At 35.2% G+C, this 17,554-nt stretch overlaps 1 protein-coding gene across 3 annotated transcripts in view; it reads left to right on the top strand.

The window, feature by feature from the left end:
- Window positions 1-12,399, top strand: part of LOC149784646 (uncharacterized) — a 78,983-nt gene extending 66,584 nt beyond the window's left edge. For all 3 annotated transcript variants that reach the window (XM_089932700.1, XM_089932699.1, XM_089932698.1), the window contains one exon: window positions 8,517-12,399. In XM_089932700.1, coding sequence (XP_089788826.1) covers window positions 8,517-8,521 — 5 coding nt within the window. In that variant the 3' untranslated portion in view covers window positions 8,522-12,399. The remainder of the gene's footprint in view (window positions 1-8,516) is intronic.
- Window positions 12,400-17,554: the final 5,155 nt, after the last annotated feature.

Here is a 17,554-nt window from a genome sequence, read left to right as displayed (position 1 = left end):
AAGATGCCTCTAACATGTTCGTAAATTATAATGTATTCAGGTTTCATGAAGAATTGAGAAAAAATGTGTTATTAATGATGACAAGAATATCTAATAGTAACAACTGTATCATGAAATCTCTCTGGAACTATGAGATGCATTTAAATTCTTGTACTATATTAAGTAGATGGAAAAAAATTACTCTTTAAATTTGCAATATGATTTCATTGTTAACAATACTGGACACAATCCATTACAATAGTCCCCCTCTTATAAGGCCACCCACATTGAAACAGGAAAGTGGCCTTATAATGAGGGTGGCCTGTCTAGACGGGGATTACGATGCGAATAGTAAATACATATGAAGAAAGTCACAAGTACATTTAATTCTAAAGCATTTAATATTTTCATTAAAAAATTACATGCATGTTGTGAAATAAATATAAAACAAACTGTTTCATCATTTTCAAAAAAATGTTATGAATAACCATAGATATAGTTTTAAAACTGTCTTTATAATTATGTTACAGATCACATCATCTGTCACTTTGTTGGTAACAGTCTAAAAAAACAAACCAGTCTCGTCACAATTAAAAATATCCTTGCTGTCATATCCCATCATATATAATTTAGTCTTTCGTTCCAATCTTCAACAATTGCGTTATTAACATCAGCTGAATCCTTTCTCCATCCATTTCACCTTCCTACTTCTGCAGAACTGCTTTCTTATCTTTCACGATATTGTTTACCTGAGTCTTTCCGACATTAGTTTTCTCCAAGGATCCTCGACCTCCCCCCCCCCCCCACCTCTCGGTCAGTTTAATTACTTTCACTTTCTCTTCTAAACTAATTAGTTTTCTTTTCCTCGATGACATGTTGATCTTTTTGAAGCAAGTTATTCATGTTGCCAACTACAATACTGATAAAACAATTTGTATGCGTATAAACAAATTGCCGTGTGTTTTTAAATGACGTGATCTTGTGATGTGATTCGTTAATCGCAGTCTGGTAACCTATTGTTTTATACATTTCTTTACAGTAAGTGAGAGAAGCCAAAACGGCTTCGATACATACCATTAAAATCACGCAAATTTGACCTCGCGGCCGTTAGGATTTGTAATTTTGACAATTATTGTCAGTAGCGATAGCCACTAATTATCAAAGTGAACAAGCTCAACATCTTATTAAGGGAAGCTATGAAGGCTATCAAACCATTTTCCTGCTGACTTGTGTATTGTACATCAGTGCTGCCACTTCACAACTGTTACTTCAGAATGACTAAAGTGGACATATTATGATAACGCAGCAATGGATTACATGTACTTACCGTTTTGTATGGATCAAATTTTGAGACTTTCATGGCTTTATGGAATAAATGTGGCTTCTCGTGAGGCGTAAATGATATAGTATTAACCTTAGTGGTAGATGTACATTAGTCATCACTTCTTTCAGTAACGAAAACCTGACATCGGGAAACAGAAATCGGATTAATTAACACACATTATGTCTAAAATATTGGTTCTGGATACATATTAAAATACAATGCGTCAGATTGTGAGGGGTAAATTTTATATTATTGTACAAATATGCTAGCCGCTGCTTGCGTTAGACAGGTGGCCTTTCGTAAGTGGTACTTTTGAACACAAACTTGTCTGTGCCAACGGATTCTGGTCCTAAGGAGCGGGTGGCCGCTGGTCACAGGGGCCGTTCAAGAGTGGGACTACTGTACAATAATTTTGTGTTGAAGAATTAAATAAATTAAAAAATAATAGTGTATAATAATGCAATTGTATTTGTCTGTTTATGAAGTTAACTTATATATTTCATAGTTTTAATACCTGAGGAAATGATAATTCTTATTTTATAATAGTGTGTCATGTATGTTATATTTTATGTACACTAAAAATAGTATTCTGGTTGTTTGTAGTTTCTGTTCTTCTGAACTTTAGATGAGTCTTTTATTTTCATTCACTAAAGTTATGTCTCCTGCTTCTGTCTTGAAATAGTCAACATGTATTCAAGTTAGCTAATTTAATGAAGCTATTATTTGCTAAAAACATTTCAAACCAAAAGATGAAATGCAATAAGTGATAACAATGCTGTATGAATTGTCCTAAACTTAAGATATTGTATGACTTTTATGTCAAATGCATTCCTAGCTGAATCTTAAAGTTGCAATTTGCAAACATTTAGTCACCAGTTATGAAAACTACTATTTGACAAACAAACCACAGTATATAATATTTTATATGAGATGCCGTAGCGGACAAAAGCTGGACAAATCAGAACGTTGCGGTTGAAATTTTATGTCATATGTCCAGGATTCCAATTTCACTTGTTGTATCAAAAATACTTGTCCTTAAAATTCCATTTTGTAGATCATGATTTTAGATTGTATCTGTTGAATTAAACAGGAGTGGTTGAAAGTTATATTTACTACGTCGAGGGGTTTTAGATTGTGTCGTTTGAAATACAGGGTGCAGGTTGAAACTTAAATGTTATACGTCGTGAATTCATAATTGACGTAATGGTTCAAAGAGTCTATGTTGAAAGTTTCATGTCATGTGTGGAGTATTTAGATTTCATGTTGAATTATTCATCTCTGGTTGAAAATGTGATGTTCAATGATGAGTTTTTAGATTGTATCTTCACAATTACTTGGTGGTTTTTGAAATGTTAATGTCATGTGCCTCGAGTTTCAATATAACATGTTGAATCACATTGTGCTGAAAGTTCAATTTCGTATGTTGAGTTTTTAGAATGTACCTGTTGAATTATATAGCGGTGATTGGACTTTTTATTGTGCTTGTCAGAATTGTTATTTTTATATGGTGAAATGATATGTTGGTGTTAAAAGTAATATTACACAATGTCCGCTTTAACAATTGAAAATAATATCGAGTATTAAGATACATCATTCGTGTATTAAATCATGAGGCACCATTACATTTCATGCTTTTACAGTTTGAATGTTGCCATTCACAGGTCGACAAAATTACTAAGAATTTCTTCGCTAGAGGTCGCTCTCGTGAACAGACCATGTTATTTTTAAATAAGGAGGCTGTTTTTCATTGTTGTGAAATTCAACAGATGAAATCTAAATACTCACATTATGAAATGGAACTTTCATAATAAACAGTTGCATGCAACGTGAGAATTAAGGATTCTCGATATATGATATTGGAATTTCAACCACAGCTGTGTAATTATAAAAAAATATGATGTCAAACGTCAACATAGGAAATTGAACTTTGAACTACCACTGTATAATTCAACATATAAAATCTCGATCTAGAAAATGGAACTTTAGGACATGCAATTTGACCAACACATGATATTGGATTTCTCGACATACGACATCGAACTTTCAAATGCAACTTTCTCATTGGACCAGCTTTCGTCCGCTACGGCGCCTCATAACTTTACCTTTTAATGACATAATGACATGATGAAGCAGAAATTAAAATTATTTGCATTTTCCAAACTAGGGCTGTCAGGGTAGAAATTTACGTTAATTTATTTATTGGCAATTTCAAAATTTCTTATGTGGCAAACAAGAATATTTCACATCTGGACTACCAAGACGTTTAGGTGATGCTAATTGTATTAGTGAACAATATTTGCTTTGTTGATTTTGTTACAGTATTTTGACTAATAAACTCTATTGTAAATTGCACTACAGAGTTTAAATAACAGCTAGTTGAATGAATGAGCGGATGTGGAGATATAGCATTATTTAAGAAGCCATGAAGGCCAAGAAGTGAGACCAGATAACTTTTAAAAGACACTGTATCAGTGCATAGATATTAATTTTTAAGCTTTGCTTTTTATGCAACTTCTTTGCTGCCGCACTTTTTATTGCTGATTTGATATCACCTCATCAAGTACACCTGCTACACTCTAGGTTTGCTTACATGACATATTATGCCATATCATATATGTTGTCAATTAGTAATGACCCGAAATTTATAAATTGTGTGCTTTTCATTGTTGCTAATATTTTAAAATGTATTGGACATCAATTGCATCTCGTGTTTGTATGGTGGCTCATTCCTTTTCATATGCCTTAAAATTATTAAGATAAGACCTATATCCTATTTCAGACTGTTTTAGCTTGAAGGTGTCGCAAATATAGCACGACATCATAATGAACTTTACACAACAAGCATAGCAATGTGTGCTTGTCTCTAAGCACCAATAAATAAGTAAGGGAATATAAAATTACCTTTGCAGGAGTGACTTGGCAAGATTCTAAACTGCCATTCTAGGTTCTAAATCAGTCGCCACAAATTCCATATTTCATCCTCTCTACTCTCAAAGGAACTTAGAAGTTTTATTGTGATGTTCATGATATTGGAGACTGCATGTTTGTGTCCATTCTGCTTCAGTGACTGAATTGTATTGGGCAAACTTCTGCACAGCAACCATGCCCGGGTATCATTCACCTTGATGAAGACTAATTGGGTACTGCATATAGTTATATTATGTTTTGTGTGTAAAATTAAGAATGAAATGAAACCCCAAAGTATTTATCGTCCCTGTATCTCATGTGGTAACAAGATTGGAAAAGATGTTGTCAGCTTTTACTGTACATGATCACATTGGTCAAGGGTGACTAAGTGGTCTAAGACATTCCCTTTACAGCACTCTCGCTCTCACACACACACATCTCATCCCAGTCCGCATGAGTTCAGGTCTCAACTTGACAAACATAAGTGTGTGAGATAGCTTGTTAGTTACTCGTGGGTCACTGCTTCTTCCCAGGTTCTTCCTACACCAAATATTATGTCCGCCATTATACATACATACATACATACACACACACACACACACACACACACACATATATATATATATATATATATATATATATATATATATATATATATATATATATATATATATATATATAACCAAATCAGAACCAGGATCAAATGTATCATCATCAATACATGCACACACACATGTGCTTTTGAAATGTGTTTTATATCAGTGAAGCACTTCTATACCAACTGTTTTGCTACATTCCACGTTAACATTTTGATACATTTTCAGATTTTGCGATAGACACCAGATTTCATAAAATTGTTTGGTACCTACAGATAATATGCAAGCTATAAAGGCATAAACTGTCTCCTTTAGCTAGTAATAAGAATGGCAAAAAATGTACTTACAGTTTTACGTCGAGAATTTCCTCCAAATGTACTTTTTTAAACGTAGCTTTAACAATTTCTCAGTCATATCGCTACGATGTCTGTAGGGGGTCACTTTATAGTGATGTATCGCACTGGGGCATCATGCCGCAGACATGTAGCATGATATCCCACCCAGTCACCTTATTATGACACCAGGCTGAGCAGTCATAACACTAACCTCTTAATGCTGAGCGCCAAGCGAGGCAGCTGTTAGTACCATTTTTGTTATGACTCATCCAGGGATCGAACCCATGACATTCTGCATACGAGGCAGACGTTCTAACCACTAGTCCACTGGAGCAGTTCCGGCGTAATGCAATGTAGATAATAAAGTTGATACATTCTACTTCATCTCGTTTTAGTTATTATATCAACTAATGTTATAACCTATACTGAATTAAATGGGATTCGACTTAAGAACAAATGCAATAACTTTATAAGTTATATTTATTCTTGTTTTAATAATGTGAAGAGAAATGATGCAACACGTGTAATATGCAGAACTGTACTGGTGTTTTTGTTTTAAACTGATGGATGTTGCATCCCCGTGTCCATGTTTGTATTTTTGAACCAGGAAAAATTCATGAACAGTCAGTCTCTTTGGTGTTGAACAAAAGCATATTAGAGACAAGCAAATATGGGTCAGTCTATGTGGTTGAACAAGAGTATATTAGGGACAAGCATTTCAGATTTAGGAGTTATTATCTTGGGGTTAAACAGGATCATATTAATCAGTTTAGTTTTATGAGATAAGATAATATGTGACACAAATCCTGCCCAGAAACAGAATTATACTAGCTGAGCATATCATCAGAGGAGACAATGTAACCAGTCTTACCTAAATCAACACAAGATCACTGAAATATTTTTGTAATTGTGAATGAAATGGTTGGACAAAATAAGATATAATTATAACATTGTATTATGCTCCCCATGTAAAGTGTTTTATTGTGACCTAGTCTATCTTTTGCTATCGTTAGGTAAATGCATGACTAATGCATTAGGTTACACTGTAAACAGCATATATCACGGCGATGGAAAGAATACCTAAACAAAAGTCGTTTTATTTGAAGGAGTTATGCCTGCATATTTTGCTGAATTTAACGAGTTTCGATAACAATGTATAGTATATCGTTTGAAAATTTAGCAATTCAGAAAAATATTCAAGAGTTTAGAATTTAAATTCGCATTTTCAGCAAGCAGATGTTTGTCAGTATGTGAGTTTGAATCTTGCTTTTGCTAAAACTTATCTCGTTTTTAATTATACTTAGTAAATTATTTTTATATGATATTATTGTGGAAGCAAAGTAAATAAACATTCAGTGACTTCATGAAACATGAAAATCTTTCATCGCATTACACTTTTGCACGATACTTTTATCATTTCTTCCTATTTTGTCCACTTGGATTGAAATTTGGAATTCTGAGCGCTTGGTTTACGGTGTACCATGCATTGGTTCATTTCTAATTGGTGGCTTTTCATTGTTTCAGCCTACGATAAACAATGACCAGTAAGAACTGAATGCAGCTGCGTCTTTGTGGAACACACCAGAAGTTTGTGTGTGTATTCAGGATAGCAAATTGATTGATAGACTGAATATTAGAACATCTTTAACAATGCATAGCAACAAATCCAGCTAGGTTTAACATAACCACACTTTGTTTTGTGTTGCCATGTACATTTGCAACTGTATCAGTTAAATTTTGGTTTGGTATGGTTCTTTACAGCTTGACAACACATGTCGGTTATTTTGTGCCAAAGCACACTTAAGTTAGCTCATTTGTCCATGCTGCAAGATGGGATTATGAATTAATTACAAATTTAAATCATTTTCATGATGTCTAATATCCCTTGTGTCAACAAACAAAACTGCGTTTGAGTTGGGGTATTTTAGTTTTCATAAAGGGCAGACAGGGGATACATAGGTATCATAACATGCAATATGTGCCATATTATACAAAAGATAAGAACCATAACTTCAATAATCTCTGGAGTTTACTTTATGTTAGTGGTCTATTTCCACTGTATGATTTGGCATTGGCATTTTGCACATGTATGGTACTTTGAGCAAGTATTTTGCTTTAAAGCAATGCTATTATTACAAGATGGAGATTCTGATCACTTTATGGCAGTTATTTAAATGATATGAAATGATGTTTGTTCCATTTGTGAAAACATGTGGCATTAGCAATTTTGCAACAAGAACTCGGGCATTTAAAAAAATTGTATGATAAGTAGATTTAGTTGCATAGCATTAGACATTGGTACTTCCAGTTTTGCAACCAGAAATGGGACAGTTATGTAAATACTATAATCTGACTTTTAATTCAGTAACATAAGCATACAATATGGGCAGCACTGGAATCGTATATGATTTAAAGGGGTTCGGGTATTTCTTGCAATAATGGATTTCATTCTTTGGTAATGTCTGTATCAACCATAGCATTCTTTGCTTGCATTTTGGCAAATCGGGCATTGAGCTGGTGATCTGTGAGAGTCTCTTCTTCCACAGAACTGAGTATGCGATTCTAAATGAAAATGAAGGGGAATTGGCTTCAAATGTTTGAATAGTTGTGAGGTGACAATGGGTTTGGGGTGGGGTGGGGGAGAGTTGCTTTACACCTGTGAGTATGGGATGCAAATTAACGTTCATTTCAGTATGAGGTGTTTGATGTATATGAGGAAAAAGTGTTTGCTTCTCACCTAAAAGTATAATGCATGGGATTAAAATGAAAGGAAACTCGATTCTCACCAGAGGGTATATGTGAGTTGAAATTACATCTGAGTATGATGTGTGGAGAGACAATGAGAAAATATTAGTCCTCACATGTGAAAATGAGGTGTGTGGTGAAGCTAAGAGGCAGATGGCTTCTCATTTCTAAGTAGCAGTTGTGTGATGATAATAAGAAGAAACTTGTCACAGGTGAATACGAAATGGAGGATGATACTGAGAGAAACTGTTTCTCACATGTGGGTTAGAGAATACTTGGTTTTCTGATGTATGAGGTATGGGTCCACACTGACAGCTTTTGGATCATCTGGGTTTGAGGCATGAATGTAAACTGAAAGGAACTTTGTTCCTCGCCTGTGAGTATGGTGTATGAGTTGACGTTATAATATTTGTTTCTTACATGTGAATATAATGTTTGGTGTAAAGTGAAAAGACAATTTGCTTTTCTCATGTGTGCACTGTCTGCAATGAAGTTGAGAACATTTGCTTCTCACATCAGGATATTAAATGTGGAATAAAACTGAGAGGAAACTTGCTTCTCATCTGTAATTATGAGGTATGGGTTAAGATGAGAGATTCTTGTTCATTTGATTGTTGTTTCTGCTTTCAGATTAAAGGAAAAGAGCATGTCAGACCCAGATATCCATGCTGAAGCTGTGAAAGGAAAGATTGTGTCAGACCTTGATACCCTTGCTGAAGGTGCATATGCTTATTTGTCGAGGTCTCAGGAGGTCAATGTTCCTGTCACAAGATACAGCAGTGCTTAGCATTTGATAAGGATACTGGATTTTTGGCGTTGATCAATACCTTTTGATAAGGATACAATAGTCTCAGTGGTGATAAATACATAATACAAACGTTATCAAAGTGTGCTAATTACAGTATTTCAAAATATGGAATAAAACGGATATCTCTGTTGCATCTCAGTTCTAGAAATTCAGTTTGTTGTCTGTCATGCTAATCTGAATCAAGTTATCAGCTTTGATCGATTAAATATGCATCAGAGCTGTTATTAGCAAAATTGTGTACTTGGATCAAACAGTGTAGCGGGCAATAAGTATTCCTGAATGTCTGCACTGTAGGAATATTAGGTTGCATTACATCGAGTATGAATCAGAATGTGTATTTGGATCAAATAATTGAGTAAATCAGTAACTCATCATTGACGTAGTGCAGGATATTAGACTATGCATTACAGCTGATATGTAACAAAATATGCTGTTGGATGGAATAATTGAGTAGCCAATCAGTAATCCATGAAATGTGTACTGTAGGACCATTACATCTGTTATAAATCAGAATGTGTATTTGCGTGAAATGAAAAGCTTCATTCAAAATTGTTATATAATAAACACAAAATTCTGGAACTGCTTGGAGATGTGCTGATTTCAAGACTTAAATATAGATTAATGTTCAACTTCCTTGAGCTTCAGCAATACCAGCCAGTTTGTACCTCTTAACTCGAAACATTATTCTGCTCCGTATCTGATGTCTCATCAATCCTGACCAGATTGTACCCTAATATATCAAGAACATTATTAAACTGCAAAAGAAAAAAAAAACAGTTGAGGTTTCATTACTGGATGCAGCATAATTATACTGACTGACAAAGGAAACATCATCTTAAACTGCCACGTAACATAACATTACGTTATAATTAAGTGGACTAGAATCAGTGGAAATATTACCATAAACTGACTCATTTCAGATTTCATTATAGGTTGTGACATTACTATATTGACTGGCAAAAGAAACATCTTAAACTGACACATAACATAATATGATTTTTTTTATTACAGGGACCAAAATCAAAGTATTGTTGTTGTTGCTGTGGGGTTTAACGCCATTTTTCAGCACACGATAGGCTATACATGGCGGCCAGTATTAATGGTGGAGGAAGAACCCGGGAAAACCCCAGTAAGAACCACCAACCCATGAGAAGCTACTGGCAAGCTTTCTAAATACCCACACTGTCTGAATCCGTGACTTGAATCACAAAATCAAAGTAAACATATGCTTAAGCTTATGCATAACATAATATGATACAGTGTGACCCCACTATAACACGGTAGTTGGGAGCCAATGAACCTGACAGCGGTATATACCGAACCATGTTATAAACAACCAGGTCAGTTAGCTGAAGAAAATGTACACCTCAAAAATATTTGTGTTTGGGGGTAATAAATGAGGGCGGTAAAATATGTGCTTCGTTGGCACAGTTACGATCTTAAATTGATGCATACTAAATGAGAAATACACCTTTAGTGAAAACAGAGAAGGCATAATAGTTTACTTTATTTAGAAAAACATGAAATGGTATATATACGTGAATCCTGTTTATATATAAATGTCTAATGTATAGCATATATAGAGTATCAACTCCATGTACTCACCTATGAACCTCATCATGTACAAGTGATTCCATCGAAAATATGCACACACACAGCTTTAAGATGCTCAATAATTTTGTCACAGGTCATGATGGTCTGAATTCAGTGGAAAAACAAAGCACAATCACATAACGAATGACGAAGCACATTTACTTTTCAGTACGTTCCATGTCGGTAAAGGTTACTTTGCGTTTTAAGGCGCCGTTGGTAGCGTTTTGTAACCATAAAGTTTTTCTATGCAAAAAGAAAACTTTCACAGCACAGTTAACTGGTTCCAGTCACATTGGAAAAAGCATAAATCCATCTGAATCCATCACTTTTATTTAAGTTTGGTAATGACTTCCTTTGAAGAAAAGTTCTTTGCTGTTACTGAAAGATTGTAGTCGGCTTTCTTTGATGAAGGGTGCATGCGCTATTTAAATCACCGCTAAAGGAGAGCTTTGGAGAACCAAACGAATGCCCATTTCTTATTTTCGTTGCAATATCAAATAATTGTATTGCATGATTGAGACTGGTATTTTTTTCATTTGCTGAGTACGTTTTCATAACAGTCGGTGCTTCAAAGGTAATATCTTTCCTTTGAAATTTCAGCAAGCTATTTTATCTGGGTACATTTTTAAAAAGGAATAGGCCATTGTTTAGACTATTATAGTTTCTGTCTCTCCATGCCTATTGAATAAACCAATAAGTAAGATGTATTTTTTTTTACATTTGTGGTAGCAACGTGATGTTGCATTCAACGCATGCATCTAAAAATTAATGAAGGGTCAACGGACGATAGAGGCACAGGTGTTCTGACGACAGGAATTATTACAGTACGTGAGTGTTCTGAAGGATTTAATTCTGAGTGAAAAGAAGACTAATTTTACTTACCATCCACATACAAATGTCAGTCTTTGTAAATTTATGAATTGCTAGCGAGTGGCCAAAAATCCGATGAAAGATAGATTACGAGACAATGCCTCGTCCGGTTGATCTCCGTTACAAGAAATGTCAACAACAAAAAAGTGGATATTTCACAACATACAGAACTCATGCTAGATGCCAAGATAAGCGGATTATGATATAACAGTGCACTGTTTAGATGGTTTCTCAATTTTGACAAAGAATTCATGTATGTAACAATATATAAATTTATATCCAGTTTGCGGCTTCCTGTCATGCGGCCTCTGAATTTCTGCACTCCAAACTAATGATTGTATATAAAAGTTTAAACAGCCAACAATGCTGTCAATAAATAAAAAAGCCACATGTATGTTTTGCAGTCAATAAGGAAAAATAATCCAAGTTTGGGACATTGGAGAAGACCTACGCAATCCGAGAATAAACTTTTTACGCGTGTTTTTCTTCTTACTTTTAAGAAGAAAAAAATACGTTTTAGTGTACGATAAAAATACATATTAAATGTCATGAGCCAAGACACGATCGTCTTGTATTATTCATATGCAATCTCTTCCACAAAAATATAACAAACTTTTTGCGATTTTTTTCTCTCGTACATTTTAAGAATTTTTTTTGCACAAGAAAAATACATGTATATGAAATTTCTGGAGCCATGCCATGTTATATCCGAATTCGCGTTATAACAGCGTGCTATAGCGGGGTCACACTGTATTATGAATTGGAATTAAATAAATCATCACATATTTTAAACTGGCACATAATAAATAATTATGATTACATGAAATAGGTATGAGATATTATTACTGTAACTATTGATTTTTAAATCTGATGTATTCGTCCAGTAGATCTGTGTATTATTCATATATATTCATCCAGTCAATGCATTCCATGGTAAGAGTGTAAACTGTGATAGTAGTGTAAATACATATCCATGCTATCAATGCTTTTCATTGTACTAGTCATACATCGTATAAATACCTTCCATGGTAGTAGTGTAAATACCCATAGATTCTATTAATCTTAGATCTATCTATTAACTGATTATCCCATGACCAATTAACTACATATTCCCCATCAACATAAAGGCAGAAGGGATATAAGCCTGCTATGTCCCAAATCCAGCCCTACTAAAAGAGGAGAATTTGTATTTTTTGCCTCTATCTTATAAACAAAAGGTAATAAAGCTTGTCCATTACTTTCCTTTGCCTTCACTTGTGTTGCCACATTTTAAGCTTAGCTTCTATATAAGAACATCCTATGAGACACCTCAATCCAAGCCAAATATGTGGTACTTTCAAACCATTTATACGGAATTTTGGATTTATTTGGATTAATCTTCATTCCGAAATTGGTGGTAAATGTTACCTCTTTATAGTTTTGCCAAACTGTTTTGAAATACATCACATTTTTAACTTAGTACATTTTAGACCACATGGTGCAACATACACCACTCCCTCGATAACTCGCACACATCGGGGTCCAGAAACATCGACAGCACTATAAGTGAGGTTCGATTTATCGAGGAACCTATAAACTAAGCCCAAAACCAATAAAGTGATTGACGACATAAAATAAAAATAAGGGGGTGGGGTAGGCAGATTATACTGTTGAATACACACTTTATAATCGTGCTGAGATTAACTGTGAATAAATATCTCTTCATAATGGTGTACTTTATTATTTCCTCTTAGGAAAGCATTAATTTCAGGATAAATTACAGTATATTGAGGCGATCATCGAAAACATTATTCCACGTGATTTCCGTTCACTTAACATGTGTACCATTTCACACCTTGTGTACTACGTCACTAATTTTTATGTTGAATTGGATACATTCTAGTTGTATTGTTTGATCAAAATAAGACATTGTTTTAGATAGAAAAGATCGACTCTTTTCCGAGAAACAGTGTCGATCGAACGATAGATAGATAGATTTGAATGCGATAGAAGTAAAATGGAAAACAAAAAAACAAGGGTTAATCAGTAAAAACATATTTAATTGGTCTACAAATTTAAAACAACGTAAATTAGAACACGTTAATACTTGCCGTTTGTGCCACGCTTGACAAATATCAATTCACTTTTTGAAAAAATCAGTTAATATTTTTTTGTGTGTTACTCCTTGGTTTCTCTGCCGCCGAGCAAAATTCCTCAGATTTCTCAACTGCATGAGCCTTACGTAGTCAATATTTTTGGTCTCCAGCCACCTTTTGGCAATATCAAAATATTTGATTGCTTCCTGTGCAGAGGGGAGGGGGTGCAACATCTGTGTCTGCATCACTTTCAACACTTGTGTTCTCCAGTTAGAATCGTCTTCTGCTGCAAATATTTTCGTTATAGAATTAATTATTGTTTCATCTGACATGTATTCGGCAGTGGGGCAATCATTGTCAACACAAATTCACTCCTCCATATCATCAAGAGAAATGCCCATCTCAGGACCATGAGTCTGTAGAAATTTATCCCAAACAGCCTCGGCATTAATGATATCAGTTTCACTGAAACCTTCGAAGTCACTATCATCGTCGCTGTCTCTGTTACTGTTTTGCTTTACGTCAAAGGGAGCTCCAAGACTCTTAATCCAGCACCCCAGGTCTCTTGAAATCGATCTTTTTTTAATGCAACAAACATTTCCCCAAGTTGTTGATCAAACAATGCCGGCATGTAATTAGGTTCTCACAGAAGTATTCACGGGTTTCGATGTGACGGTCGATTGACTATTTTCATGTTTTGAATGAACAGAATATGTTGTGATTATAATGCGTACACTGAAACGAAATTAAAGGACTAGAACGTGACTTTCACACAAGAGGACGTTTAACTGGTGTTTATTTCATTCTCTGTTGCCACCTGTTAGCATTTACCAGAAGTTTTCATTGATCGTTATTTCATCAGACTGTTTATTTACAGTATATTGACAACTATTTATCATAAAAAATTACGTAATATATGATATCTTTAAACAGAGGTCTCGCTAGGATTGTAAAACTGGGTCTTTCTGCCTCTGAATTCAATCACTAAATATCAGTACATTTTCTCACCCTGCCGCCAGTCAAAGCCTTTGAACTAGCCGCCTAGCTATTGCATCATGTTCCTTTTTTTAATGGACTCTTATAAAATGGCAACATGTATGTACATCAAAGAGTCTTTCAGTCACCGTATTCTGTCATTGTAAATATCAGCACAGTTAACTGATCAACACATTTTCCCACAAAGCAGGTGGCTGAAACAGGACCGGCAAATCTTTGAATCTTCCCGTGCACCTATTACATGCGTACAGAGGACTCCCGCCTCACTGATTTTCTGCGTCCCAGATAAAAAATTGGCATCTAAATACGCGTAATTAAGCGTTTTCGAGATCTCTGAAATTAGATCTTATTTAGAACTTGCAAATTTCAAAATATGGATTATATTTTTACGGGCATTAATCAATATTTTCGATGATAAAACGAGCAATGTATCAAGGTTTAATTTCTCAAATCTTATCGTAAGTTTTTCATGTTTAGCATATTTTAAAGATATTTTAAATACATTTTCTCTGGAAAAAATCAGTAGCCAAGACGGACACCACGTTATAAGCGGGATCACGAATTATCCGGGCGCGAGTTGTCGAATGAGCGGTGTACTATCTTTTAATTCGCGATTTTGCGCACATTGTCTATTGCTTACCCAGTTAGTAATGGGAGTTGTTTTAGCAATTTAACATACAGTATCATTGCTTTATACAGTTTTGTTGTGCTTGTTTTCATGTGATTTCAGTGAAACCTATTGAAGAATGGTATGAAATGCAACAAATTCGAGGTCAAGGGATACATGTTTAAGCCATGCCTTGTGTTGGCAAAATGATCTTCGTCAGCAACGTGTCCTGTGTGGTCCGCGAGTGTGCAGACCAAAGTTTTGCATTAGATAAATAAAAGCGCAATAATGATGCAAATTTTAGATTCCTACAAGTAATTATGACACAATGCTGTCCAAATTGCCTAAGTTCCCAGCATGTCTCAGCATGGTCTTTGTGCCTGTATGTTACGGATTTTAAATGGATTCAACAGATATATTACAAAAACACTGACTTAACACACCCACCGCTTGCAGAGAGACTACATCTGTAGTATGCCAGTCTCTTGCAAGTCCGATCATGTTAAATCACTGTAATACAAATGAATGATCCATTTCATTTTGTATGCGGTTTCGATATTTTGTCCGAACTTATCATTTTTCTTCATCAACCCTTTTAACGGATGTGCCATCAGATCGGAAGAAGGATGAAATTCTTCAGCATGAGCTCCAGTCGCTCATTGCCAAATGGGCAGTGGATATTGTACGAAAACCACAATCTCTGAGGTTCTGTTCATATCCGCTTCTTATGAAAAAGGCCATTGTAATGTTGATGCCCATCATAGAGTTGAGTTGCCTCAACAAATTTATTCTTTAACCGAGGTTAAAAATAGAGACGGCAAAATCTATACTCTATTCAAAGCGAAGAGCAAGCCAGATACCTTCATTCATATCCGTTTTCACATACCCTGTCAAATGTTTATTTTGTTTGCTAACCACAACAAAGTATACTAATTTTAAAATTGTCTATCTGGTCTAAGTATAAACCGCTTGATCTTTATGAAATTATAGATTGTGTCCTCACTCTATTTTGATCCACATCCTTTACAGTAACAGTGTCATACCTGGATGATCACCCGCAGCAGCATCTGGTAAGGCTTATTCTCCACAAGGTTGGAACAGATCTATTCCTTTTGAGTACTCTCAATTTTCTGGCAAAATGTGAACGATATGACCTAAATCCATTCAAAATGTTGCCCACCTGAGTCTTGAGGTACTCAGTCTTGTACTTCTCCCTCATGAATGCGACATATGGATCGACCAACTCATAGAGTTGGTTTCCAGTATGATTGGGATTGCAGCAAGATAGTTCTTGCAACTCTTTGGGTTACATGCCCTTTCAGTTGCAGCGAACTATCTTTAGATCAGATCTGATGTCTAGCGATCCTCATGACAGAACCAGACTTTGTAGCCAGAAACCGGTTACCGTTTGGGTACTCGAGGCTATCATCAAATGCCCCCAACATACATAGATAAGCTGCAGCCATGCAAGATCATTTCCGTACCCTCAAGCAATGCTTGAATCACACAAAGACAGGTTGTGGCAACCACAAGTGATTGTTTTCTACTTGAAGTTGGAAACGAAAGATATCACCTTCCAAGTCCCGATCTTCTTGGCTTAATTGGGTTATATATTTTGCGAACTCTGAAATCTCACATGAACACATATGCCTCATTTGGACCTGAGACATCACAGAAGCTGTTAGCCTGCATACAGAGTAAATCTTTGTGATATGTTATCAGTGATTTAGATCTGCAGAAACAAAACCATAATTGTGTGGGTCCGGCATCCCAGATGAGCACAAACCTCAATTTAGCCTAAACGGCATTTTAGCTTTGATGGATTTGCCAGTGAATCATTTTGTTCTGGTAGAGAATTATGGTTCACGTGACCATTGGCTGCGTGGCATTAACCTGGAGAGTATTCACAGAAGGAATTCATTATTTCTTACTTAGAGGAATAAATGTGGCATAGGTAGGATGCATGTCACTCCTTTCTTCTATTATTTATTCGAAAAGTAATGTGATTTGAGAAGGTATTCAAATGTTACATTTTCATTTAGACTGAGTTTCTTGGATCATACTTAATCGATCACATTGCTTTGAGATACTCCCATCCATCCCCCAATGCGAATGTGTTCATTGTTAGCTTGCTCAGTTTCAAAACTGTCAACACCTAGTGGCCGCGAGGGGAGGTAATGGGCAAGAGTTGTTGCCCTTGTGTCTATGGATAGAGATTGAAGAAACAAATTTGTATATTATTAGATCTAGATTCATGAGGTTGAAGACTAATATTCCAATATTCCAATATTAGTGTGATTAAGTATTGTCTGAGAGACATAAATTACTAGACTTTTCTTCTTTTTTTGTTCATTGTTTTATATGTATGCATAAGCTAACATTTGATTGAATGATTTGCTGGCATATCTAGTATGGGTCAGAAATAGCAACAAACTGATGGGTGCTGTATAAACTCATTGTGCATAATAACGGCTTATTCTGAAATGACCATTCGGAAGAGGCACCCAGTACGTACATTTGAATGAATTGGGGTTTTTTTGTATGGCACACACGAGATCAGGTAGTGTATAAGAAGTTACCACGGTATAAGAAGATAAAGGTCACCTTACATGGCCCTACACTTTAAGATAATGTCTTATCAAATAAAATACAGTTCTTCCATAATTCTGACCTGATCATGATACAGTTAGAATGCAGCCAAACTATGTCAATCCATCCC

The sequence above is a fragment of the Sinohyriopsis cumingii genome, chromosome 14, assembly GCF_028554795.1.
Source record: "Sinohyriopsis cumingii isolate HCF-2022 chromosome 14, ASM2855479v2, whole genome shotgun sequence".
NCBI classification, from domain to species: Eukaryota; Metazoa; Mollusca; class Bivalvia; order Unionida; family Unionidae; genus Sinohyriopsis; species Sinohyriopsis cumingii.
This window is presented reverse-complemented; position numbering and strand designations above follow the sequence as displayed.